Below are 23,710 nucleotides of genomic sequence, written 5' to 3' on the forward strand. Positions count from 1 at the left end.
TGAGTGAGTGAGGGTGAGTGAGTGAGTGAGGGTGAGTGAGTGGGTGAGGGTGAGTGGGTGAGTGGGTGAGTGGGTGAGGGTGAGTGAGTGAGGGTGAGTGAGTGATGGTGAGTGAGGGTGAGTGAGTGAACAGGGGGAGGGGTGTCAAGAGGGGAGGGAAAGGGGGGGTCAAGTGGGTAAGGGGGGATCAAGGGGTGGGGATGGAGAGGTCACGTGGCTTCCGGTCTGACGTCAGTCTCCACGGTAACCGTGGACGCGATGGCCGCGCACCTCAGACACGCGAACAGGTAAGAGAGAGATAGAGCGTTGTGGGTGAGAGAGAGAGAGGTGTGGGTGAGAGAGAGAGCGCTGTTAGCGAGCGCCTATCATGGGCAGCGCGGGGTGGGTGGGGCGGGCTGCGCCCCACGCCGTCTTTGTCTCCCCCGTGTTCACGGTCACACAAGCTGCCGGCTAATTTACGGCCTCGTTGACCCAGGGGAGGCTGGCGGTGTGGATCATCATTGCAGGACTTGACTCACTCACTCACACACTCACTCACACACACTCACCCAATCACACTCACACACTCACTCACACACTCACTCACACACTCACACACACTCACTCACACACTCACTCACTCACATTCACACACTCATCCACTCACTCACACACACACTCACCCAATCACACTCACACACTCACTTACACACTCACTCACACACACACTCACACACTCACTCACTCACCCACACTCACTCACACACTCACTCACACACACACTCACTCACACACTCATCCACACTCACACACAAACACTCACACACTCACTCACACACTCACTCACACTCACTTACACTCACCCACCCACCCACTCACACTCACCCACCCACCCACTCACCCACCCACCCATTCACGCTCACCAACCCACTCACGCTCACCAACCCACTCACACTCACCCACCCACTCACGCTCACCCACCCACTCACGCTCACCCACCCACTCACACTCACCCACCCACTCACGCTCACCAACCCACTCACGCTCACCCATCCACTCACGCTCACCCACTCACGCTCACCCACTCACACTCACCCACCCACTCACGCTCACCCACCCACTCACACTCACCCACTCACGCTCACCCACCCACCCACTCACGCTCACCCACCCACTCAGGCTCACCCACCCACTCACGCTCACCCACCCACTCACACTCACCCACCCACTCACGCTCACCAATCCACTCACGCTCACCCACCCACTCGCACTCACCCACCCACTCGCACTCACCCATCCACTCGCACTCACCCATCCACTCACGCTCACCAACCCACTCACGCTCACCCACCCACTCACGCTCACCCACCCACTCACGCTCACCCACCCACTCACCCACCCACTCACACTCACCCACTCACGCTCACCCACCCACTCACGCTCACCAATCCACTCACGCTCACCCACCCACTCACACTCACCCACCCACTCACGCTCACCAACCCACTCACGCTCACCCACCCACTCACGCTCACCCACCCACTCACGCTCACCCACCCACTCACGCTCACCCACCCACTCACACTCACGCTCACCCACCCACTCACACTCACCCACCCACTCACGCTCACCCACCCACACTCACCCACTCACCCACCCACTCACACTCACCCACCCACTCACGCTGACCAACCCACTCACGCTCACCCACCCACTCACACTCACCCACCCACTCACGCTCACCCACCCACTCACGCTCACCCACCCACCCACTCACACTCACCCACCCACCCACTCACGCTCACCCACTCACGCTCACCCACTCACTCACCCACCCACTCACGCTCACCAACCCACTCACACTCACCCACCCACTCACGCTGACCAACCCACTCACGCTCACCCACCCACTCACGCTCACCCACCCACTCACACTCACCCACTCACACTCACCCACCCACTCACGCTCACCGACCCACCCACTCACGCTCACCCACCCACTCACGCTCACCCACCCACTCACACTCACCCACCCACCCACTCACGTTCACCCACTCACGCTCACCCACTCACTCACCCACCCACTCACGCTCACCAACCCACTCACGCTCACCCGCCCACTCACGCTCACCCACCCACTCACACTCACCCACGCACACTCACCCACCCACTCACGCTCACCAACCCACTCACACTCACCCACCCACCCACTCACGCTAATCAACCCACTCACACTCACCCACCCACCCACTCACACTCACCCACCCACTCACACTCACCCACCCACCCACTCACGCTCACCAATCCACTCACGCTCACCCACCCACTCACACTCACCCATCCACTCACGCTCACCAACCCACTCACGCTCACCAACCCACTCACGCTCACCAACCCACTCACGCTCACCCACCCACTCACGCTCACCCCACCCACTCACGCTCACCCACCCACTCACACTCACCCACTCACTCACACTCACCCACTCACACTCACCCACCCACTCACACTCACCCACCCACTCACGCTCACCCACCCACACTCACCCATCCACTCACGCTCACCAACCCACTCACGCTCACCCACTCACGCTCACCCACTCACCCACCCACTCACGCTCACCCACCCACTCACGCTCACCAACCCACTCACGCTCACCCACCCACTCACACTCAACCACCCACTCACATTCACCCACCCACTCTCACCCACCCACTCACGCTCACCCACCCACTCACGCTCACCCACCCACTCACGCTCACCAACCCACTCACGCTCACCCACCCACTCACCCACCCACTCACTCACACTCACCCACCCACCCACTCACGTTCACCCACTCACGCTCACCCACTCACTCACCCACCTACTCACGCTCACCAACCCACTCACGCTCACCCACCCACTCACGCTCACCCACCCACTCAAACTCACCCGCCCACTCACGCTCACCCACCCACTCACACTCACCCACGCACACTCACCCACCCACTCACGCTCACCAACCCACTCACACTCACCCACCCACCCACTCACGCTAATCAACCCACTCACTCACACACCCACCCACTCACACTCACCCACCCACTCACACTCACCCACCCACCCACTCACGCTCACCAATCCACTCACGCTCACCCACCCACTCACACTCACCCATCCACTCACGCTCACCAACCCACTCACGCTCACCAACCCACTCACGCTCACCAACCCACTCACGCTCACCCACCCACTCACGCTCACCCACCCACTCACGCTCACCCACCACTCACACTCACCCACTCACTCACACTCACCCACTCACACTCACCCACCCACTCACACTCACCCACTCACGCTCACCCACCCACACTCACCCATCCACTCACGCTCACCAACCCACTCACGCTCACCCACTCACGCTCACCCACTCACCCACCCACTCACGCTCACCCACCCACTCACGCTCACCAACCCACTCACGCTCACCCACCCACTCACACTCAACCACCCACTCACATTCACCCACCCACTCTCACCCACCCACTCACGCTCACCCACCCACTCACGCTCACCCACCCACTCACGCTCACCAACCCACTCACGCTCACCCACCCACTCACCCACCCACTCACCCACCCACTCACACTCACCCACCCACCCACTCACGCTCACCAGGCTGTAGTTCACCCTCACCCCTCTCTCTGCCTGTTCCCCCGCACGCTCCACGCTGGAACTCGCTCTCTCCCCCCGCCCCCTCCCCCGCCCCACCCCCTCCCCACCTTCTCCACTGCTACTGTAGCTGACTGAGCCCCTCCGAGCTCGGCACCCCGTGGAGGAGGAGGAGGCGGAGCGGGGGGATGGCGGCACCGCGGACATCGCAGCGCGGAGGGGACTCGAACCCGGCCACGGTGGGTGCAGGGAGTCAAGGAGGGTACAGGGAGTCAAGGGGGGTGCGGGGAGTCAATGGGGTGCGGGGAGTCAAGGGGGGTGCAGGGAGTCAAGGAGGGTGTAGGGAGTCAAGGAGGGTGGAGGGAGTCAAGGAGGGTGGAGGGAGTCAAGGAGGGTGCAGGGAGTCAAGGGGGTGCAGGGAGTCTGAGTGGGTGCAGGGAGTCAAGGAGGGTGCAGGGAGTCAAGGAGGGTGCAGGGAGTCAAGGGGGGTGCAGGGAGTCAAGGGGGGTGCAGGGAGTCAAGGAGGGTGCAGGGAGTCAAGGGGGGTGCAGGGAGTCAAGGGGGGTGCAGGGAGTCGTTAGTAATCTCTCGGAGGAGGATATCAGAGTGTGTCTCTCTCTGAAGTGACAAGTCGTCTGGGGGGCCCCTAGGTCCACTCGGCCTGTAAGAGTTGTTATCTCGCGTGGAAGTCGTGGCAGATCCAAGGGAAGGAAAGTGGGGACAGTGCCTCTTGACACAGAGTATCGGTGTGTGTATTGCTCATGTACCAGAGAACATGTTGCATAACGTGGTATCTCCCCTCCGGGAAGTTTATAGCTCTGCCCCTGTGTGGTGCTATTGGTGGTGGTGCTGGTGATGATGGTGGTGATGATGGTGGTGGTGGTGCCGCTAATGATGGTGGTGCTGGTGGTAGTGAGGGTGGTGGTGGTGCCGCTAATAATGGTGGTGCTGGTGGTAGTGAGGGTGGTGGTGGTTGTAGTGATGGCGCTAATGGTGGTGGTGGCGATGGTGGTGGTGAGGGTGGTGGTGCTGGTGCTGTTGGTGATGAACACCAGCTTTTAACAGCCATTGGCCTTGTCTGGTGCTGACCTCGCCACCACCCCTATCAGCTGTGCCCGACGGCAGCCTTAATAGGCGCTTGCTAACAACGCAACGGGCATCCTGTGCGTGCCGCCACCTCTCCAGGTGAAGGAGCTCAGCTCGGCGATCGTTGCCATGGCGATGCAGGACCACATCGCCCGCGACCTGGGCCTGACGCAGGCCCTGACTAGGCCCAGGGTGCCCCGGGGCCCGAGGCTTCGACAACGAGAGCAGGGTGGTCCTGAGGGGGGGTCCCAGTCGGGGGACTGGTGGGGGGTCCCGGGGGGGGGCCCGAGCGGGGGCCCCGATGAGGAGCGGGAGTACGTGCTGGGCCCCAGAGCGCCTCCGCTCACTCTGGGTGGGTGACCTCACCTCGTCACAACGACAACAACAAACTCACCCGTTTGCCAAACTCACCAGTTTGCCAAACTCAAACTCACTCGCTCAGACTCACTCACTCAAACTCACACTAAATCTCACCCACTCAAACTCACCCACGCAAACTCACACACTCAAACTCACACTCAAACTCACAGACTCAAACTCACACACTCAAACTCACCCACTCAAACTCACCCACTCAAGCTCACTCATTCAAACTCACACTCAAACTTACACACACAAACTCACCCACTCAAACTCATCCATTCAAACTCACACACTCAAACTCACCCACTCAAACTCACCAACTCTAGTGGTTCGCACACTGCGTTAGAAACCATGCAACCCGAGTCCGTTTCCCGCTCACAACCAACACCTGTGATGCATATCTGTGTTTGCCCTGAGCCTCTCATAGGTCGACTCCGTATTAGACGAGTACCACGTGCAGTGTGTAAACCTCAGCACCGGGGAGACAAAGGTGGGCGGGCGTGGTTTTTTTGCTGGCCGCACCACCCCTTCACAAATGCTCCGTGCTGCTTTTTAATAGGCGCTCGCTAACAGCACTTGCAGCCGACAGTCTGCTAAATCTACAGGGGGGGGTATCTTTGCCTTGTGCGTGCCCAGCGCAGCGCCTGTGCCTGGTGCCGGCGCCGCAGGGCGCTGCGCTCTCCCAGGAGGAATGGCGCTTCGTGAAGTCACGCTCCGCCCAGCGCGACCTCTTCTCACTGCCCTGCGTGATCTGCCGTGACGAGCTGGGGGCCCACACACAGGTGCCCCCTACCCCCCCTCCGTGAGCCTGCGCCCCCCCCCCCCCGTGACCTCCACGTGACCCCTGCGTAATCCCCCGTGACCCAGCGTGACCCCCCTTGACCCCGTATGACCCCTGACCCCCCCCGCCCGTGGCCCCCCCACCCCCATGACCCTCTGCCACCCTGCAACCTGTACCCAGTTACCCGCCTTCGCCACCAGCGGGATTCGTAATTGAATGTTTCGGGTCAAAAATGTGTGTTGTTAAACCCCTCCTCCACCCGACACTGACGATTGAACGAGCGTGGCCAACATATCACTGACTCAGCAGCACCCACCAGTGTTGTTGCTCTGTGTATGCCCGTTAAATCTTCTTTCGCACCGCACGTAGCCAACCGTGCTACTCGGAGGAGCGCGACGCGCACTCGGATTTAACAACCGCCATCAACAGGAGGCAGTTTGCCGGAGTTATATTCTGCCCTGAAATTGCCAAAGAGATGATCATCAAGGGGACGGGTTTATTGTTCAAGTCTGGCCAGCGATGACGCCGATGGATAGGACAGACATCATGATGATGGGTAGGACACACATCATGATGATGAGTAGGACGATGGGTAGGATGATGGGTAGGACACGCATCATGTTAATGGGTAGGATGATGGGTAGGACGATGGGTAGGACACGCATCATGTTGATGAGTAGGATGATGGGTAGGACACACATGATGATGGGTAGGATGATGGGTAGGATGATGGGTAGGATGATGGGTAGGATGATGGGTAGGACGATGGGTAGGATGATGGGTAGGACACGCATCATGTTGATGAGTAGGATGATGGGTAGGACACACATGATGATGGGTAGGATGATGGGTAGGATGATGGGTAGGATGATGGGTAGGACACACATCATGAGGAGGGCTGCAGTCGTCCAAATGGAAGAAGAAAAAAACCACACCGGCCGTGAACCCCCACATCTAGAAGCATCAATTGAGACGATGCAGCTGACATGGCCGCCATAAATGTCCAAATGACAAGACACTTTTTTGAGCTGCTGCCATTTGTGGTCGCCAGGTCGAATCAGTGGCCAGGTCGACTCGGTGGGCTCTGCCTGGTAGGATGGATCTGGCTGAGTGTTGTACTTGTCTGTGTCTGGGAGATTTGTTTACCTTTCTTGTACTTCACACTCCCATCGTGGTTTTGTTCCCGTTTGTTGTCGTCACGTTCTTACCCGGTGCCCCTGAATGGACATCTGTTAAAAAAAGAGCTTTATAGCTCATCGGATTCCTCCAGCTGCAGTATAAATACTGATTTTGAACCTGGCGACGCGAGTTCGATTCCCGCTTGCGGTTCAACGCCAACGGCGGAAGGAATCCGATGAGCTCTGAAGCTCTTTGTCACAGATGTCCAGCAGGGGCACGGGGTCAGCGAGTTCCAACAACAAACAGTACCAACAATCATTAGGCGTGCAAAGTGTAGGAAAGGTAAAACTAATCGCTCAAAATAAATCCGTCAAATAGATCAGGTCTATAGCCACCACCACCCTGAATCGCGGTGAGTCGTTGGCCTAGGAGGCGCGTCAGAGTGGCGGTCAGTTAACCAACTTGCAACAACTCCATCAAAGCCCCTTGTGATGAAAAAATTGGTTCAACACGTCGGCATTTGTGACTAATGTTATCCATAAGAGGGTTTTTTTGGGTTAGATCGCGCGAATATAAATGTGTCATTGAACCCGCCACCACCTGACACGGACAATCAGTAAGGTTTGTCACGTATACAAAACGTCGCGTTTATTGCCAGAAATGGGTAAAGCCTATTCTTATTTATTTTCATTTTGATGCTGGCAAAAAGAAAAAGGTCCCATAGATAAAAAAACCCTTTCTACCTTCGGGAGGGCAGTCTGCCTGTGACGGCTCGGTGTGTGTGTGGTGAGCGTCACATTTGCTGAACTCCTCACCCTCACCACCCTCCTCACCCTCACCACCCTCCTCACCCTCCTCACCCCAGGTGCTGCTGTCCTGCTCCCACGTCTTCCACCAGGTAAGGCAGCGGTCCTCACCGGACAGCTGTGCTGCCCCTGCTGCCCCTGCTGCTGTTGCTGCACGTGACTGCTGCCTGTAGTCCAGCGCTGTGAGGAGGTGGCGGCGGCGGCGGGGGTTGGCGGATCACGTGCAGATTGTCGCAAAACTCACTCAATTCCCACGGGTGGGCTGGGCGTCGTGGAGGAACCATACCCCGGCTCGCCCAGGAGGAGACGGTACAGCAGAGCGAGGAATAATCTCCGTCTGTCGCGTCTGCGTGGGATAGAGCGTTGCTCCCTCGCGTGCGTGCGTTTTCTCCGGGTGCTCTGATTCTGCTCCCACGTGTACAAACACTCGTCATTAATTGGCTGAAAACGTCGTAGTCTACGCGCGCCTCTGTGTTTGCAGATTGCGCAGCGTTGTGAGCTGTAGTTAAATACATGCTGCTGCTATAACAACGCAATATTATTATCACCACGGTTACCCATGTGAAATGTGTTACCATGCCTCAGCTCTATTCACCACTGCTCCTCAACGCACCACTCACCATCCCCGCCGCTCACTGCCCGCATAAACAACATCCCTCGTGCAAAAAGATAACTGCAAAGCTCCCCCGTGTAGCCCCTAACGTACTGTTGGGGCAAGTGCTATTAGCAAGCGCTTATGAAGGCCGGGACGGTGCACGAAGGAGTGTGTGGCCACTACCATGCCTGGCCGCCTTTGTCCACCCAGTGGTGATGTTTACACACCGCAGCAGGTACTCATTTGAGACTGAGTCGACCTAGGAGAGGCCCAGGACCGGTTCAGATCATCATCGCTGATGTTGGTGGCCGTAACCATGAATCGAACTCGGGTTTCCGGGTTTGTAGCGCAGTGTGCTAACTGCTGCGCCACGACTCCCCTCGCCCAACACGCGGACACCACCACCGCACACAACGCATCTCTCCCTACCCATCGCCATCACCACCACCACCGCACACCACGCATCTCACCCTACCCATCACCACCACCACCGCACACCACGCATCTCACCCTACCCATCACTACCACCACCACCACCGCACACAACGCATCTCACCCTACCCATCACCATCACTACCACCACCGCACACAACGCATCTCTCCCTACCCATCGCCATCACCACCACCACCGCACACCACGCATCTCACCCTACCCATCACCACCACCACCGCACACCACGCATCTCACCCTACCCATCACCATCACTACCACCACCACCACCGCACACCACGCATCTCACCCTACCCATCACCATCACTACCACCACCGCACACCACGCATCTCTCCCTACCCATCACTACCACCACCACCGCACACCACGCATCTCACCCTGCCCATCACCACCACCACCGCACACCACGCATCTCTCCCTACCAATCACTACCACCACCACCGCACACAACGCATCTCACCCTACCCATCACTACCACCACCACCGCACACGACGCATCTCACCCTACCCATCGCCATCACTACCACCACCGCACACCACCGCACACTCCATACGGATCTCACCCTACCCATCGCCATCACCACCGCACACCACGCATCTCACCCTACCCATCACCACCACCACCGCACCCCACGCATCTCACCCTACCCACCACCACCGCACACCACGCATCTCACCCTACCCATCACCACTACCACCGCACACAACGTATCTCAGCCTACCCATCGCCATCACTACCACCACCACCGCACACTCCATACGGATCTCACCCTACCCATCGCCATCACTACCACCACCACCGCACACCACGCATCTCTCCCTACCCATTGCCATCACTACCACCACCACCGCACTCCATACGGATCTCACCCCACTCTCCGGACCCTGACTTCCAACTCACAATGGCCGCACTATTTACTAGCACGGCCGCCGAGTGTGATGATGCCGTGTGTGATGATGGTGTGTGTGATGATACTGACTGTCATGATGCTGTGTGTTGACACTGTGTGTGCCGATACTGTGTGATGACACTGTGTGATGATACTGTTTGCGATGACGTATGTGATGATGATGTGTGTGATGATGACGTGGTGATGATACTGAGTGTGATGATGCTGTGTGTTGACGCAGTATGTGATGCAGTCTAATAATGTTAATCATGTTACATATCCACCACAACCACACTGAGTCGCGGGAGGGTCCTACCTGCTGCAAGATATTTAATGACTAACTAATTATGAAACCGGAGCACCCACTTGCGGGATGGGGTAACACTCAGTACAGATGTAAACAGATGGTGATTAGTCCATTTGCTGAGCTGCCTTCTGGTGAGCCACCGATCCTAGCCGCTAGAGTGCTGGATTACAGGATGCGTGCATCGCCATCACCGCCCGGGCACATGTGGTGGTTCAGTCTAATATTAGAGTCTAGTATTAGACTCGATTATTAGAGTCTAGTATTAGAATCTAGTATTAGAGTCTGGTATTAAAGTCTAGTATTAGAGTCTAGTATTAGAGTCTAGTATTAGAGTATTAAAGTCTAGTATTAAAGTCTAGTATTAAAGTCTAGTATTAGAGTCTCGTATTAAAGTCGAGTATTAGAGTCTAGTATTAGAGTATTAAAGTCCTGTATTAAAGTGTAGTATTAAAGTCTAGTATTCCAGTATTAAAGTCTAGTATTAGAGTGTAGTATTAAAGTCTAGTATTAGAGTGTAGTATTAAAGTCTAGTATTAAAGTCTAGTATTCCAGTATTAAAGTTAGAGTGTAGCATTAACCAAGGTGGCCTGATGGAATCGAACCGCCAACGTCCGCAACAAATGACAAACGCGCTACCGCTGGTCGGCACCCCCCCCCACTCCACCTGAGTCACTCTCACCGCAGACCTCGCCCCCCCCTCCCGTGCCCCCCAGGGATGTGTGGAGGCGCTGGAGCGAGTGGCGCGCTGCCGACGCTGCCCCGTGTGCCGCGTGTCTCCCTATGAGGCTCGCGTCGTGCACGAAGCCTCCCGCCTCTACCGCCACAAGTGTGCCACGCGGTGCGCTCAGCAATGACAGCCACCACAACCACCACAACCAACACAAACACCACAACCACCACAACCACACAGCAAACACACAACAACACAGACGAACAATTCCTGCGACGTTAACAAGAACATCTGCTGATGCCGTCACATTGGCAGTGATGTACAAGCACAGCGCACAGCGAACCTCGGCACGCGCGGTGACGGCAATGGCCCCTCTTCTTCTTCTTCACGGCACTCGAACAAAGCTGGCTGAGTCTGTCGATCTCTGTCTCTCTCTAGGCCAGCTTAAGCCTCCCGTACATCACGTGACGCATGTGCGTGACCACCGCGTTTCTGTGTGTGACGACAGTTGCTAGTCAATACCAACAACATCACCACCACCACCGACTTAATGATGTTGCTGATGATGCTGCTGCTACTGCTGCTGCTGCTACTCACTGCTGTTCTGCCATTGATGATGATGCTCGTGATGATACGACTGCTGCTAGTGATGCTCCTGATGCTCATGATGCTCATGATGACAATGATCATGGTATTGATACCTCCCCTGGTACTTTTCCTGACCCTTCTGATACTTCTACTACTACTGATGATGCTGCTGCTGGTACCGAGTAGGCTGTAGGCGTGGTGGAGGGGCGTCTCTGCTGCTGCGTGTACTACTGCTGCTGTTGCTGCTGTTGCTACTGCTGCTGGTACCGAGTAGGCTGCAGGCGTGGTGGAGGGGCGTCTCTGCCCGGGTGCGGTTCCGCCGCCTCCGCGAGTCCGTGCCGCCCCGCGACCCCGCGCTGCGCCGCCGCTTCTACGAGAACAAGGTGCCCTGCTGATGATGATGATGGTTACACTGCTGACGATGATGATTATGCTGATGATGATGGTCACGCTGCTGATGATAATGGTTACGCTGCTCCTGATGATGGTTATGCTGTTACTGATGATGATGGTTATACTGCTGCTGATGATTATGCTGCTGCTGATGATGATTATGCTGCTACTGATGATGACGGTGATGATGATGTTGATAATAACCATTTATTTTTATATGGCGACTGTGTGACCCCACGCCCCCACGACCCCACGACCGTGTGACCCCACGACCGTGTGACCCCACAATCATGTGATCCTGTGACCATGTGACCCCACCACTTTGTGACCCCATAACTTGCGACCCTGTGACCCCGCAAGCTGCTGGTGCTGGGCGAGCGTCTGGTTCGTGCGTGCGACTCCGGCGTGGACGCCTTCCTGCGGGAGATGGAGGTGGAGCGCGAGCGGCGAGCACAGCAGAGCGAGGGGGCGAGCGCCAGCTGGGACTGGGAGCGCATCGAGGCCACGGTGCTCACACAGAACACCCCCTCACACACACACCCTGTCACACACACCGTCACACACACACCCCCTCACACAACAACCGCCATTCGCCACTAAGTGGCGGTGACGTCACCACGACGCTTGTGCCAGGCCATGTGCACCTTGAGGCCACGTGAAGTGTCGAACGCCCGCTGGCAGGAGGTCACGGGGCAGACCCAGGTGCCACGGGTCGACTGACCGAGATGACCGAGATGACTGACTGATGCACCACCTGTGCCCCCTACTGTGCCAACTTGCTGTGCTTTAGCCACCCGGCGCTCTGCTCGTTGTTGTGAGCGTCGCTCCTCCGCCCTCCGTTGTTGTTGGAGGGCGACTGCCTCCAACTGCCCAGTAGCGTCCTTCACGAGCCTCCTCCACTGAGGCCGATCTTGACACCGCTGGTACCAGTCATCGGCAAGTCCACTCAGCTCCACGTCCTCCTGTACCACATCACTCCATCTCTTCTCTAGCCCGTGCCGCGCCCGTTTAGCCCCCTCGATCCGGCCGAACAAAAGCTGCTTAGGCATGCGGTGGCTGGGCATGCGGGCTACATGACCCAGCCAACGCAGCCTTGCCTGCCGGAGGAGCTCACTGATGGGACTTTGCCCAGATCTTTCAAGGACTTGTGAGCTCCTCACACAATCCAGCCTGGTTAAACCCAGGATGGATCGTAGGCAGGCCAGCCTAAATGTTTCCAACCGGCGAAGATGCTCCACTAGGGGGGTCCACGTTTCGCAAGCGTAGAGAAGGGAGGGAATGACCGTGGCCGAAAAGACCTGAAGCTTCGTGCGGAGCGACAGACCAGGTAGCTTCCACACAGCGTTACGCAACCGATGAAAAGATATTGCCGCTCGACTGATTCGGAGTGAGACCTCTGCTGATAAACTGGAGCCGGTCATAAGCACACTGCCCAGGTATGGGAAACTCTCCACTCTCTCCACAACTGCCCCATCACCAATTGGGAGTTGTGGGGGTGGAGTGTCCGATGGTACAAAATACCCAGGCAGGTGCTTAGTTTTGGTGGGGCTGATGGTAAGGCCCCACCTCTTAGTGGCACGCTCCAGTCTCAGCAGCAGCGTCTCCAACTCCTCTTCTGAATGAGCAGCTATTACCAAATCATCGGCATACATAACGTGGTTGACCAATAGGGAGCCATCCCTTGATCGCACCCGGGCGTCGATCAGCCTCCCATTATATCTGTACCAAATGGAAATTCCCCCGGTACAGCTATTGAAGGCTTCACGAACTACGCAGTCGAAATAGATGTTAAATAATGTGGGAGCCAGAGGACATCCCTGTCGCACCCCAAGGTGTACAGGGAAAGGCTCCGACTCCCGGCCACGTAGTTTTACCCGGGCCCGCTCACCATCATGAAGGTCCTTAATAATCGTGAGCAGAGGGTCAGGGACTCCGAAAGCACGAAGAACAACCCAGAGCCCAGTCCTACTGATGGTATCATAGGCCTTGACCAGGTTAATAAAGCAGAGATGTAGGTCTTTTTGGAATTCCCTACACCTCTGCTGTAGCAGACGGACAGAAAATATGGCATCTGTGCAGGACCGCCCTTTCCTGAAACCGCATTGGGGCTCCGCAAACCTCTCCTCAGCGTGCCTAGCAAGGCGATGTTGAATAATCCTTGCCAGGACCTTACCCGGCACACTGAGGAGTGAGATGCCCCTGTAGTTGTTACAGTCGGTACGGTCCCCCTTCTTAAAGAGGGGGACCACCAGGGCATCCTTCCAGTCCTGCGGAACCCGTCCAGTGGTCCAGACTGTTGTTATGATGTCATGTAGGGCAGTCTGTGCACAAACGCCACCCTCCCTCAGCATTTCGCTTGGGAGATCATCTCTGCCCGGTGCCTTCCCTGGTCTCAGACTCCGGATCGCCCTCAGTACTTCCTCAACAGCTGGCACCTCAGCCAGCCACTCACAGGGGGTGACCTCTTCCAATATTTGAGGCACCGCAGCCTCAGCAGGGTTATCCCCACTTTGTGCCATGATGTTTTCCTGGCTGAGAGATTTTCCCTCCCCCAGGACCTCACAGAAATGCTCAGCAAATCTGCAAACCTGTCACACACACCGTCACACACACACCCCGTCACACACACCGTCACACACACACCCCCTCACACACACACCCTGTCACACACCGTCACACACACACCCCGTCACACATTCACACAGTACACCCCCTCACACACACACCCCGTCACACACACCCCGTCACACACACGTCACACATTCACACAGTCACACCGTCATACTGTCACACTGTCACACACCCTGTCACACACACCGTCACACTGTCAGACACAGCCACACAAACACACCATCACCCATCCCGTCACACAGACACACATTCACACCATCACACCATCACACATCCCGTCACACCGTCACACAGTCACACAGTCACACCGCCGCACTGTCACAACAACAACCGCAATTCACCACTAAGTGGCGGTAACATCACCACGGCACTTGTGCCAGGCAGTAGGTCACGGGACAGACCCAGGTGCCATGGGTTATATTATGAGTGTCGCTCTTCTGCCCTCCATTGTTGCTGGAGGACGACTGCCTCCAACTGCCCAGTAGCGTCCTTTACGAGCCTCCTCCACAGAGGCCGATCTTGACACCGCTGGTACCAGTCATCGGCAAGTCCACTCAGCTCCACGTAATCCTGTACCACATCACTCGATCTCTTCTATAGCCCGTGCCGCGCCCATTTAGTCCCCTCTATCCAGCCGAACAAAAGCTGTTTAGGCATGCGGTGGCTGAGCATGCGGGCTACATGACCCAGCCAACGCAGCCTTGCCTGCCGGAGGAGCTCACCGATGGGACTTTGTCCAGATCTTTCAAGGATTTGTGAGCTCCTCACACAATCCAGCCTGCAGGTTAAACACAGGATGGATCCTAGGCAGGCCAGCCGAAATGTTTCTCACTGGTGAAGAAGTTCCATTAGGGGGGTCCACGTTTCGCAATCATAGAGAAGGGAGGGAATGACCGTGGCCGAGAAGACCCGAAACTTTGTGTGGAGCGACAGACCAGGTAGCTTCCACACAGCGTTACAGAACCGATGAAAATATAATGCTGAACGACTAATTCGGAGTGAGACCTCTGCTGTCAAACTGTAGCCGATAATGAGCACACTGCCCAGGTATGGAAAACTCTCCACTGTCTCCACAACTACCCCATCTGTCACACACACTGTCACACCATCACATACACCATCACATACAGTCACACCATCACACAGTCACACCGTCACACACACAGTACAAAGCACACTGTCACACCCAATGAATACCCGCCAATACCAATACCTGCAATTCGCCACTAAGTGACGTTGATGTCACCACGGCGCCTGTGCCAGGCCAGGTGCACTTTGAGGCCACGTGAAGTGTTGAAGGCTAACAGGAAGTCACGGCACAGGCCCAGGTGCCATGGGTCGGCTGACTGAGATGACCGGTAGATGTACCAGCTGTACCCCCTACTGTGCCAACTCACTGCATTTTAGCCGCCCGGCACTCCCATCGTTGTTGTGAGCGTCGCTCCTCTGCCCTCCGATGTTGTTGGAGGGCAGCCTCCAACTGCCCAGTAGCGTCCTTCACGAGCTTCCTCCACAGAGGCCGATCTCGACACTGCTGGTACCAGTCATCAGTTCATGTTTCTCCAGCCCGTGCTATGCCCATTTTGCCCCCTCTCTCCAGCCAAACAGAAGCTGCTTGGGCATGTGGTAGGCTACATGGCCCCGCCAATGCAGACTTGCCTGCTGGAGAGCACATCAATGGGACTGTGTCCAGATCTTTCAAGGATCTGTGAGCTCCTCACACAATCCAGTCTGGTTAAACCCAGGATAGATCGTAGGCAGGCCAACCTGAATCTTTTAAACCGGTGCAGATGCTCATTTAAAGGGCTCCACGTTATTAAAGGAGGGCATAAATGTGGCCAGGTAGCTTCCACACAGCGTTACGCAGCTGATAAAAAGTTAATGCTGCTTGATTTATTTGGAATGAGACTTCCGCTATCAAACTGGAGCTCATTATGTATGTATGGTGAACTTGTTTCGCACCGTACGTAGCCAGCTTTGCTAATCAGAGGTGCGGAAATCACACCGCCCAGATACGGAAACTTCTCCACTCTGTCCCCAACTGCTCCACCACGAGGGAGTGTTTGATGACACCAAATACTCAGACACGTGCTTTGATTTCTGTTTTGATAGTCATGCCCCATCTCTTAGTGGCATGCTCCAGGTTCAACAGTTGCATCTCCAACTCCTTCTCAGAGTAAGCAGCAATTACCAGATCATACGCATACATTACAAATTTGACCAATATGGAGCCATCCCTCGACTGCACTTGGGCATCGATCAGCCTGCCATTGTATCTGTACTGGATAGAAACTCCACTGGTACAGCCAGGAAAAGGTTCTAGAAATAAGTGGTCAAAGAAGATGTTAAATAGTGGTTGGGCCAGAGGACATCCCTGTCTACACCGACATGGGAACCAAAAATGCTCCGACTCCTTGCCACACAGCTTTACCTGGGCCTGCTTACCATGATGAAGGTCCTTAATGATTGTTAGCAGACGGTCAGGGACTCTCAAAGCACGAACAACAGCTCAGAGCCCTGGCCTATTAATTGGAATCATAGGCCTTGACCAGGTCAGTAATACAAAGATGTTACTTCCTGTTAATATCCCCGACACCTCTGCTGTAACAGACGGACAGAGAAAATGGGTGTCCGTGCAGAACCGCCCCGGTCTGAAATCACAAAACTCTCCTCAGTGCGCCTGGCAATGCGACGTTCAATACCCATCGCCAGGACCTGTTGCGGCCTCACAGAGGAGGGCGATACCCCGGTAGTCTCAGGATCTGGATCACTCTTTGTATCTCCTCTACAGATGGCACATTAGTCCACCACGCATAGGGACTGTAGCCCCAGCAGGTTCACAAACCTTCCTTGCCCCATGATGATGTTTGATCTGAGCGGTTTCCCCTCTCCCAAAACCTCAACACAAATGCTCAGCAAACCTACAAACTTGTTCCTGGGGTCAGAGATCAGGTAATTGTTCTTTCCCTTCAGGATGGTTATAGATGTGCTGCTGAGAGATACTGTATTTTTTATTGAATCAAAGAGTGATTTGTGATCGCGCGCTACATACACACACAACTACAACAATCGTCGTTCACCACTAAGTGGCGGTGACTTCACGATGGAGCTTGTGCCATACTCTGTGCATTTGGAGGTCACGTGAAGTGTCGAAGGCCCGCTGGAAGGAGGTCATGTAACATACCCAGATACCATGGGTTGATTGATTGAGATGCCTGGCAGGTGCACCACCTGTGCTCCTCCCTGTGCTAACTTTCAGCGTTTTAGCTCTGCTCATTGTTGTGAGCGTCGCTCATCTGCCCTCCGTTGTTGGTGGAGGGCGGCTGCCTCAAACTGCCCAGCAGCGTCCTTCACGAAGACAAAGACCCCCCGTGTTGCATTTAACAGACTTTTGGGGCAAGTGCTGCTAGCGAGTAGCACCTATGAAGGCCAGCACAACAAATGAGGGGGTGGGTGGCCAGTACCAGGCCCCACCGCCTTTGTCTCCCTAGTGGCGAAATTTACATACCACACTAGGTACAAATTTGAGGTTGAGTCGACCTAGGGGAGGCCCAGGACCGGCTCAGCTAATCGCCACTAGTGTTGGCCGTGAGCAGGAATCGAACTCGTATCGTCGGGTTTGGAGCACAGTAACACGCACGAAGACAGTGACAAAATGTAAGAACTTTGTACCCATCCCATAAACAGCTTGGTTTAACATTTCAGCAGCATTAGTTCAACACAAAACTCTCGTGTCTTCATCAGACAAGTCGGGCTGTGTGCTCGAATCAAAGAAGACTTCAACCAATGTGCCACAAAAACTCGTCACCTCTGTGTGGAGTTGAGACGTGAAGGAGGCGAATTGTCCCTGCTTAGTTACCTCGTTACTTCATTCTCCACAGCGATGCTGCGGATTATTGAGTATGTCGCATAACACCGTGCACCACCCGCAGCGCGCGGCACGGGGAGGGGGGTAGAGTGAACGGTGGGGGATGAGGGAAGGGGGGGGCAGATAAAGAATGCGTGGGGAGTGAGAGGGAAGCATACTCTTCAACCCATACTGTTTACCCAGATTATTGTACAGGAAAATTAGTTTCCAGGTCCATACGGCGTACAGCCGTTTCAATATGGGCAAATATATATGCCTATTTGTTTGTGTTTCTCCCTTGTAATGGAACTTTGTAGCTTGAACGTTGAGATTTATAAGGGCACGGGGTGATCATTAAGGTCTGAATGTGTCTGTAATAAGGTAGGGCACTGATAAGGGATTAGCAGGTATGGGGAATGGATGGGAAAAGAGCGGAGGAACGGGAGCGCAGGGTGCTGGGAGAGATGGGGGGAGGGCGGCCGAGGAGGATGCTGCTGCACCAGGGACTCGACGCTGCTGCCGGCCGAAGGAGGAGTGGAGTCTGTTTTTCACAGGGGGCAGTGGCAGGGAGACGGGTTCCCTTGGGGTGGCCACACGGGAGTCACGTGGTGCACGGGCGGCTTGAGCTGATTCGCACAGAGAGATGAAGGCACGGGCATGGCTCGGTTTACGCCCAGGATGCCTTCCTGGAAACCAGAACGTAAAGAGAAAGTACTTGAATTGAAGCAAGGAGATGGGATGGTGGATCGTAGCGTGGTGCGTTACCTAAACAGAGGATGCTCAGTAACCCATTGCGCATTTGTACCGTACGACCATCGCTGTGAAAAGTAAGTGCACGTTATTGATATGTTAAAATGTATTATACTATACGTATTATTATTTTAGAATTTATTTATTTTTTACACTTGCATAAACATAGTCGCCAGAATACGGTACGTGGGAAAACGTGTTGTAATGGAGTTCCCATGACAAGAGACAAGAGCCAGGCTGGGACGGTGACGCGCGAGCGCCACCTGGCGTGTGTGGACGTCGCGTGCAGCGTCAACACTGCCAGTGAGACTCAGCTCGACAGAAGGCTGCTGCTGCCTCTGGTGTAGACCACTTTCAAAGACAATGCCATATATTATCAGAGCCATTTAACACGTGGGCTTTCGCGACAAATATCATCCATAATATAGTTTTTTTTTGGGTCAGATCGCTAAACCCGCCACCTCCCAACACAGCCAATTAGAAAGGTTTTGTGACGTACACAGAACGTGCCAATTCGTCACTAGTACTGCACACCGGTGTGTTAGAGAGCAAAGCCACAACAGTTACAATCTGAGTACAATGTTTCGCCAGTAATTACATCTGGTTTCATCAGGCGACAGCCAGATTTGTGGCTGTCGCCTGACAGCCACAAGATGAATGGATATTCAGACGACACAATCCGTAAAGCAATCACCCCAACCGTTGGGAAAGAACCATCTGAGGACCCAATCAAAACCATCACCTTGACACACATAGCAGGAGTCACCAAAATCATGAGCAAACACAAGATCCAGGTTCGATTCAACACAGTAGATAAAATTCGTGATCTGATCCCATCTATGAAGGATGTGATCCCTGACAAGGCAATACAAACTAAGCTGTGTCTGCGGCAGTAGTTACATTGGAGAAACTAAGCGGCATGTCTCGGACCGTGTTCGTGAACACAAGGCAGATCTGAGACACGGTCGGACCAATACCTCAGCCGTGGCTGATCATTGTTTTAATGCGGTGGACTCACACGAAATGTATTTATCCAAGACGAAGGTACTTTGCAAACCCACTGGCTATCAACAAGATTCGTTCATGAAGCCATCCAGATATATAGACACGGACACAATTTCAACCGAGAAGATGGGTACAAACTGAGCAATCATTAGGACGTTATTAACCAGTTTAAATCGTAACTGGCTGTGATGTTTCCACTCCTTCGTCTTCGACGCCGCTCTCCGATCTTCCATTAACATGCGAATCTCTCACATTAACATAGCCACTTCCGCGCCCTCTCCGATCTTACATTAACATGCTAATCTCTCACATTAACATGCTAATCTCTCACATTAACATGCTAATCTGTCACATTAACATAGCCACTTCCACGCCCTCGTCATGGAGGTTGCCCTCCGATCTCACATTAACATGCTAATCTCTCACATTAACATCACTAGCCCCGCCCACTTCGTTCATGACCCTTGGGCTACTCCCATTTCAAACCCTTAAAACCGTCTGCCTCAGCAGCTTTCCTCTCTTTTTAAATCCTTTATATTAAGTTCACTTGCTTGCGCGCTTACGACCGTGCAAATCTTTCGGTCGTTTTTTCACCCACTTCCCGTGATCCAATCGAGCTGACATTTTCCACACAGACTCGTTGTGCGTGACAATACATTTTCGTGAAAAAAATTTTTCCTAAATTTTACACTTTTTAGGAAAATGTTTTTATATTTAATTACCAATTGCTTAATGGCGGCAGGCAATCATCTGACCCATAGGTGGCAGCCATCTCAAGCCAGAGGACGAGAGGACTCTACCCACCTGATGATGACCACTTGCGTTGCGATCGAACGTCGTCGTTTTTTTGTTATTTTCTTTCAACCTATCGACGTGACTTTACCGAAAGACCCAAATAATATGAATTCCTGCGGTCACGAAAGCTTTAAGTCAAGATTTAAGAGAGAAACACAAACAAATAGATGCACATTTTTAGTGTTTGCCCGTATCAAAACGGCTGTACGCTGTATGGCCCTGAAAACTCAATTTCCCTGTAGAGGAATACGGGTTAAGCTGTATGGGTTGACAGGGATGTCACTGCATACAGATGAGAGGGGAGGGATTCAGAGTGGGGGCTGCCACACAGGGGTCACGTGATTCACGGGATGCTTCAGCCGTTTGAGAGAGAGAGTTGTGCACACGCCAGCTGGCAAGCACGTGGCCCTCACTCTTCCTTTCCTCGCCTCTCTCAGGCACTGGCGCGGGACCCACGCCTCTGCCCCATCTGCCTCACCCTGCTGTGGGCGCCGGCGCAGGAGGCTCCTGCTGGTGCCCGGCCCCTCTGGCAGCATGGCGGTGTCGGGGCCACCAAGGGGAGGGGCCGGGGGAGCGCAGCCCCCCAAAGAGGGGGGGCGGCGGTCACAGAGAGACGGGAACAGAAGCCGGGGACGCGGAGAGGGGCGGCGTGCCCCCCGGCGTGCCCCCCGGCGTGCCCCCCGGCGTGCCCCCCGGCGCTGAGCCCAGCGGGAGCGCCCCCGGTGCTCCTGTCGTGTGCCCACGTGTACCACGACGCGTGCCTCGAGGCGCTGGAGGGGTTCTCTGTGGGAGTCCTGCGCCTCTGCCCTTTGTGCCGGGCTCCCTACAGCAAGAGGCTCCTGCGGGACCCCCGCGAAGGGAGGCAGGGGGGGTTGCTACCACGGGACCCCCCCCCCCCCGATGATGATGCAGTGACCACACTCATCCCGCATCAAATCATGCAATCAGTGGCAGAGTGAGCGGCTCGCAGGTAGCAGCCACTAAGGCTGCGAGTTTAAACCTGTTTGGGGGCATAGGGGTCGCGTTTGACTCGGTCCAACTGCACCCAGGGGGGTCATGCTCGTCCACGCAGGGGGGTCATCCTCGTCCACCCAGGGGGGTCATCGTCCACGCAGGGGAAGAGAGCCTCAAGTCGCCCCGCCTGGCGATCCACATCCACCCATGCTCATCTTTATGCTCATCTTCCAGATAATCATCATCTCCATCATCAGCATCACAATCTTGATTTATCCTGGAAGATTTCCGATGCGTTTGAAGATCTTTTTTTCACAGCTGTCCAGTAGGGGTTCGCGGGTCAGCGAGAAAAGGTAATTAAGTCGCTAAAAATAAATGTATATGTTCGTTCGTTTCTCAGTCCGCTTGTCCTGGTGAGGGTCGCGGTGGCAGCGTGTTGAGTAGTGGCGGTCCACACGTCCCTCTCCCTGGCGACAGACTCCAGCTGTTCCGTGTGGAATTTCCAGGCCAGCCGAGCGACATAGTCCCGCCAGCGTGTCCTGGGCCCATTCTCAACACCAATGTAAGCTTGGGACAAGGCAGCACACGAACAACAGTCCCTCAATTTCATTGCACGTTAAACTTGCATTTACGATGCGTGTGTGAGATTCAACGTTACAAATCACATTTGCAAGCGTGGCTGTATCGGTATCATTCCATCACCCTAAAGTTGACATCATCCGGCTCAATCCAACAAGATCGTCATTGCTTTATCGTCATCATCATCTCAACCGGATCATAATTATAATCAGGAACAAGTCATCGGGGTATGATGGCAGTACAGCAAGAGGGTACATTTCCATCTACACAGGGATGACCCCCACTTCACACTTGGGGGGTTTCTCTGGGCGCTCCGGTTCCCTCCCAGCTGCATAAACCCTCGCCCACGGAGCTGGCCAAACATTCCAGTACAGGGCCCCAGAGCTTGGGCAATTGTTGGTAGCATCAGTCCGGGTCCGCCTTCCTCCTCACTTGTTGTGCGCCTCCGAACGATTCTTTCTTTCTCTCAAAGTGAACCAATACTGTGCACGCTAGTTGCTAAATTACTATCAAGATCGACTCAGCGTCATCGTCGTCGTCATCACCGTCTCTCCAGGATGGGTAAAGTGAGCACCACCACGAGAGGCTGAATCGCTCGGTGAAGAGAAGTCAACGTTGGCTGGTGTCGCGTTCATTAGACCTTGACTTGGCCTCGCCAAAGTAATGTGGATCTTGTTCCACTGGCTCAGGACCGCTCAGTATATGTAAGTCTGTGTGTCTTGATGTAAGTTTATGAGTGTCTTATGTAAGTCTATGGGTCTCGATGTGAGTCTAAGTCTTATGGCCAACACTAGTGACAATTATTTGAATCGGTCCTGGGCCTCCCCTAGGTCGACTCAGCCTAAAATGAGTACCTGGGGCGGTGTGTAAACATCGCCACTGGGGAGACAAAGGCGGTCGGGCGTGGTGCTGGCCACCCAAGCCCTCGTGTACCGTGCCGGCCTTCATCGTTACTCGCTAACAGTATTTGACGATACAGTCTGTGAAGGCCATCCAGGGATCTTTGTATTGTGCCTATGCAAGTCTGCGGGTGTTTGTTAATTGACTATTTCCAGGTGAAATGCGGCAACGCCTCGACATCCGCCAGGGTGCAATTCCTGAAAATCTGCGCGAAAGTAGAATTGGCGAACGTTGGTGCGATGTTTATGTCTGGGGAGAGGGGATTGAGGCCCCACCTCCGACTGAACATACGGGAGAAAATGAAAATGTTTGGTAGCATTAATCCTGCCTTGTGCACATAAATAACATCCATACACTTATTTAAAGTGTGCATAATACTAATTAGTAATATGACAAAAAAACATCAATAAATTACAGTGTGAATCTAGAAATAGTTTGTTACCGATGTTGATTCTGGGGGCGTGATGATTCTACTCTGGCGGTCATCGTCACCCTTTGCCCCCACACTTACCCGATCGCCCTTTCGTGTGTCTCTTCGTTACCCCTTGCCCCCACACTTACCCCGA

At 54.8% G+C, this 23,710-nt stretch overlaps 1 protein-coding gene across 1 annotated transcript; it reads left to right on the forward strand.

Annotated features, from left to right (window-relative positions):
- Window positions 1-211: 211 nt before the first annotated feature.
- Window positions 212-23,575, forward strand: LOC144729226 (RING finger protein 32-like). The gene is given in 10 exon segments (XM_078609309.1): window positions 212-287; window positions 3,764-3,872; window positions 4,819-5,071; window positions 5,719-5,864; window positions 7,848-7,880; window positions 10,746-10,870; window positions 11,565-11,673; window positions 12,044-12,190; window positions 21,149-21,600; window positions 21,602-23,575. Coding segments are annotated over 9 exon segments (1,341 nt in total). The 5' UTR covers window positions 212-287; window positions 3,764-3,821; the 3' UTR covers window positions 21,627-23,575.
- The last annotated feature ends 135 nt before the right edge of the window (window positions 23,576-23,710 follow it).

This window comes from Lampetra planeri, chromosome 31 (assembly GCF_965212315.1).
Source record: "Lampetra planeri chromosome 31, kcLamPlan1.2.h2, whole genome shotgun sequence".
NCBI classification, from domain to species: domain Eukaryota; kingdom Metazoa; phylum Chordata; class Hyperoartia; order Petromyzontiformes; family Petromyzontidae; genus Lampetra; species Lampetra planeri.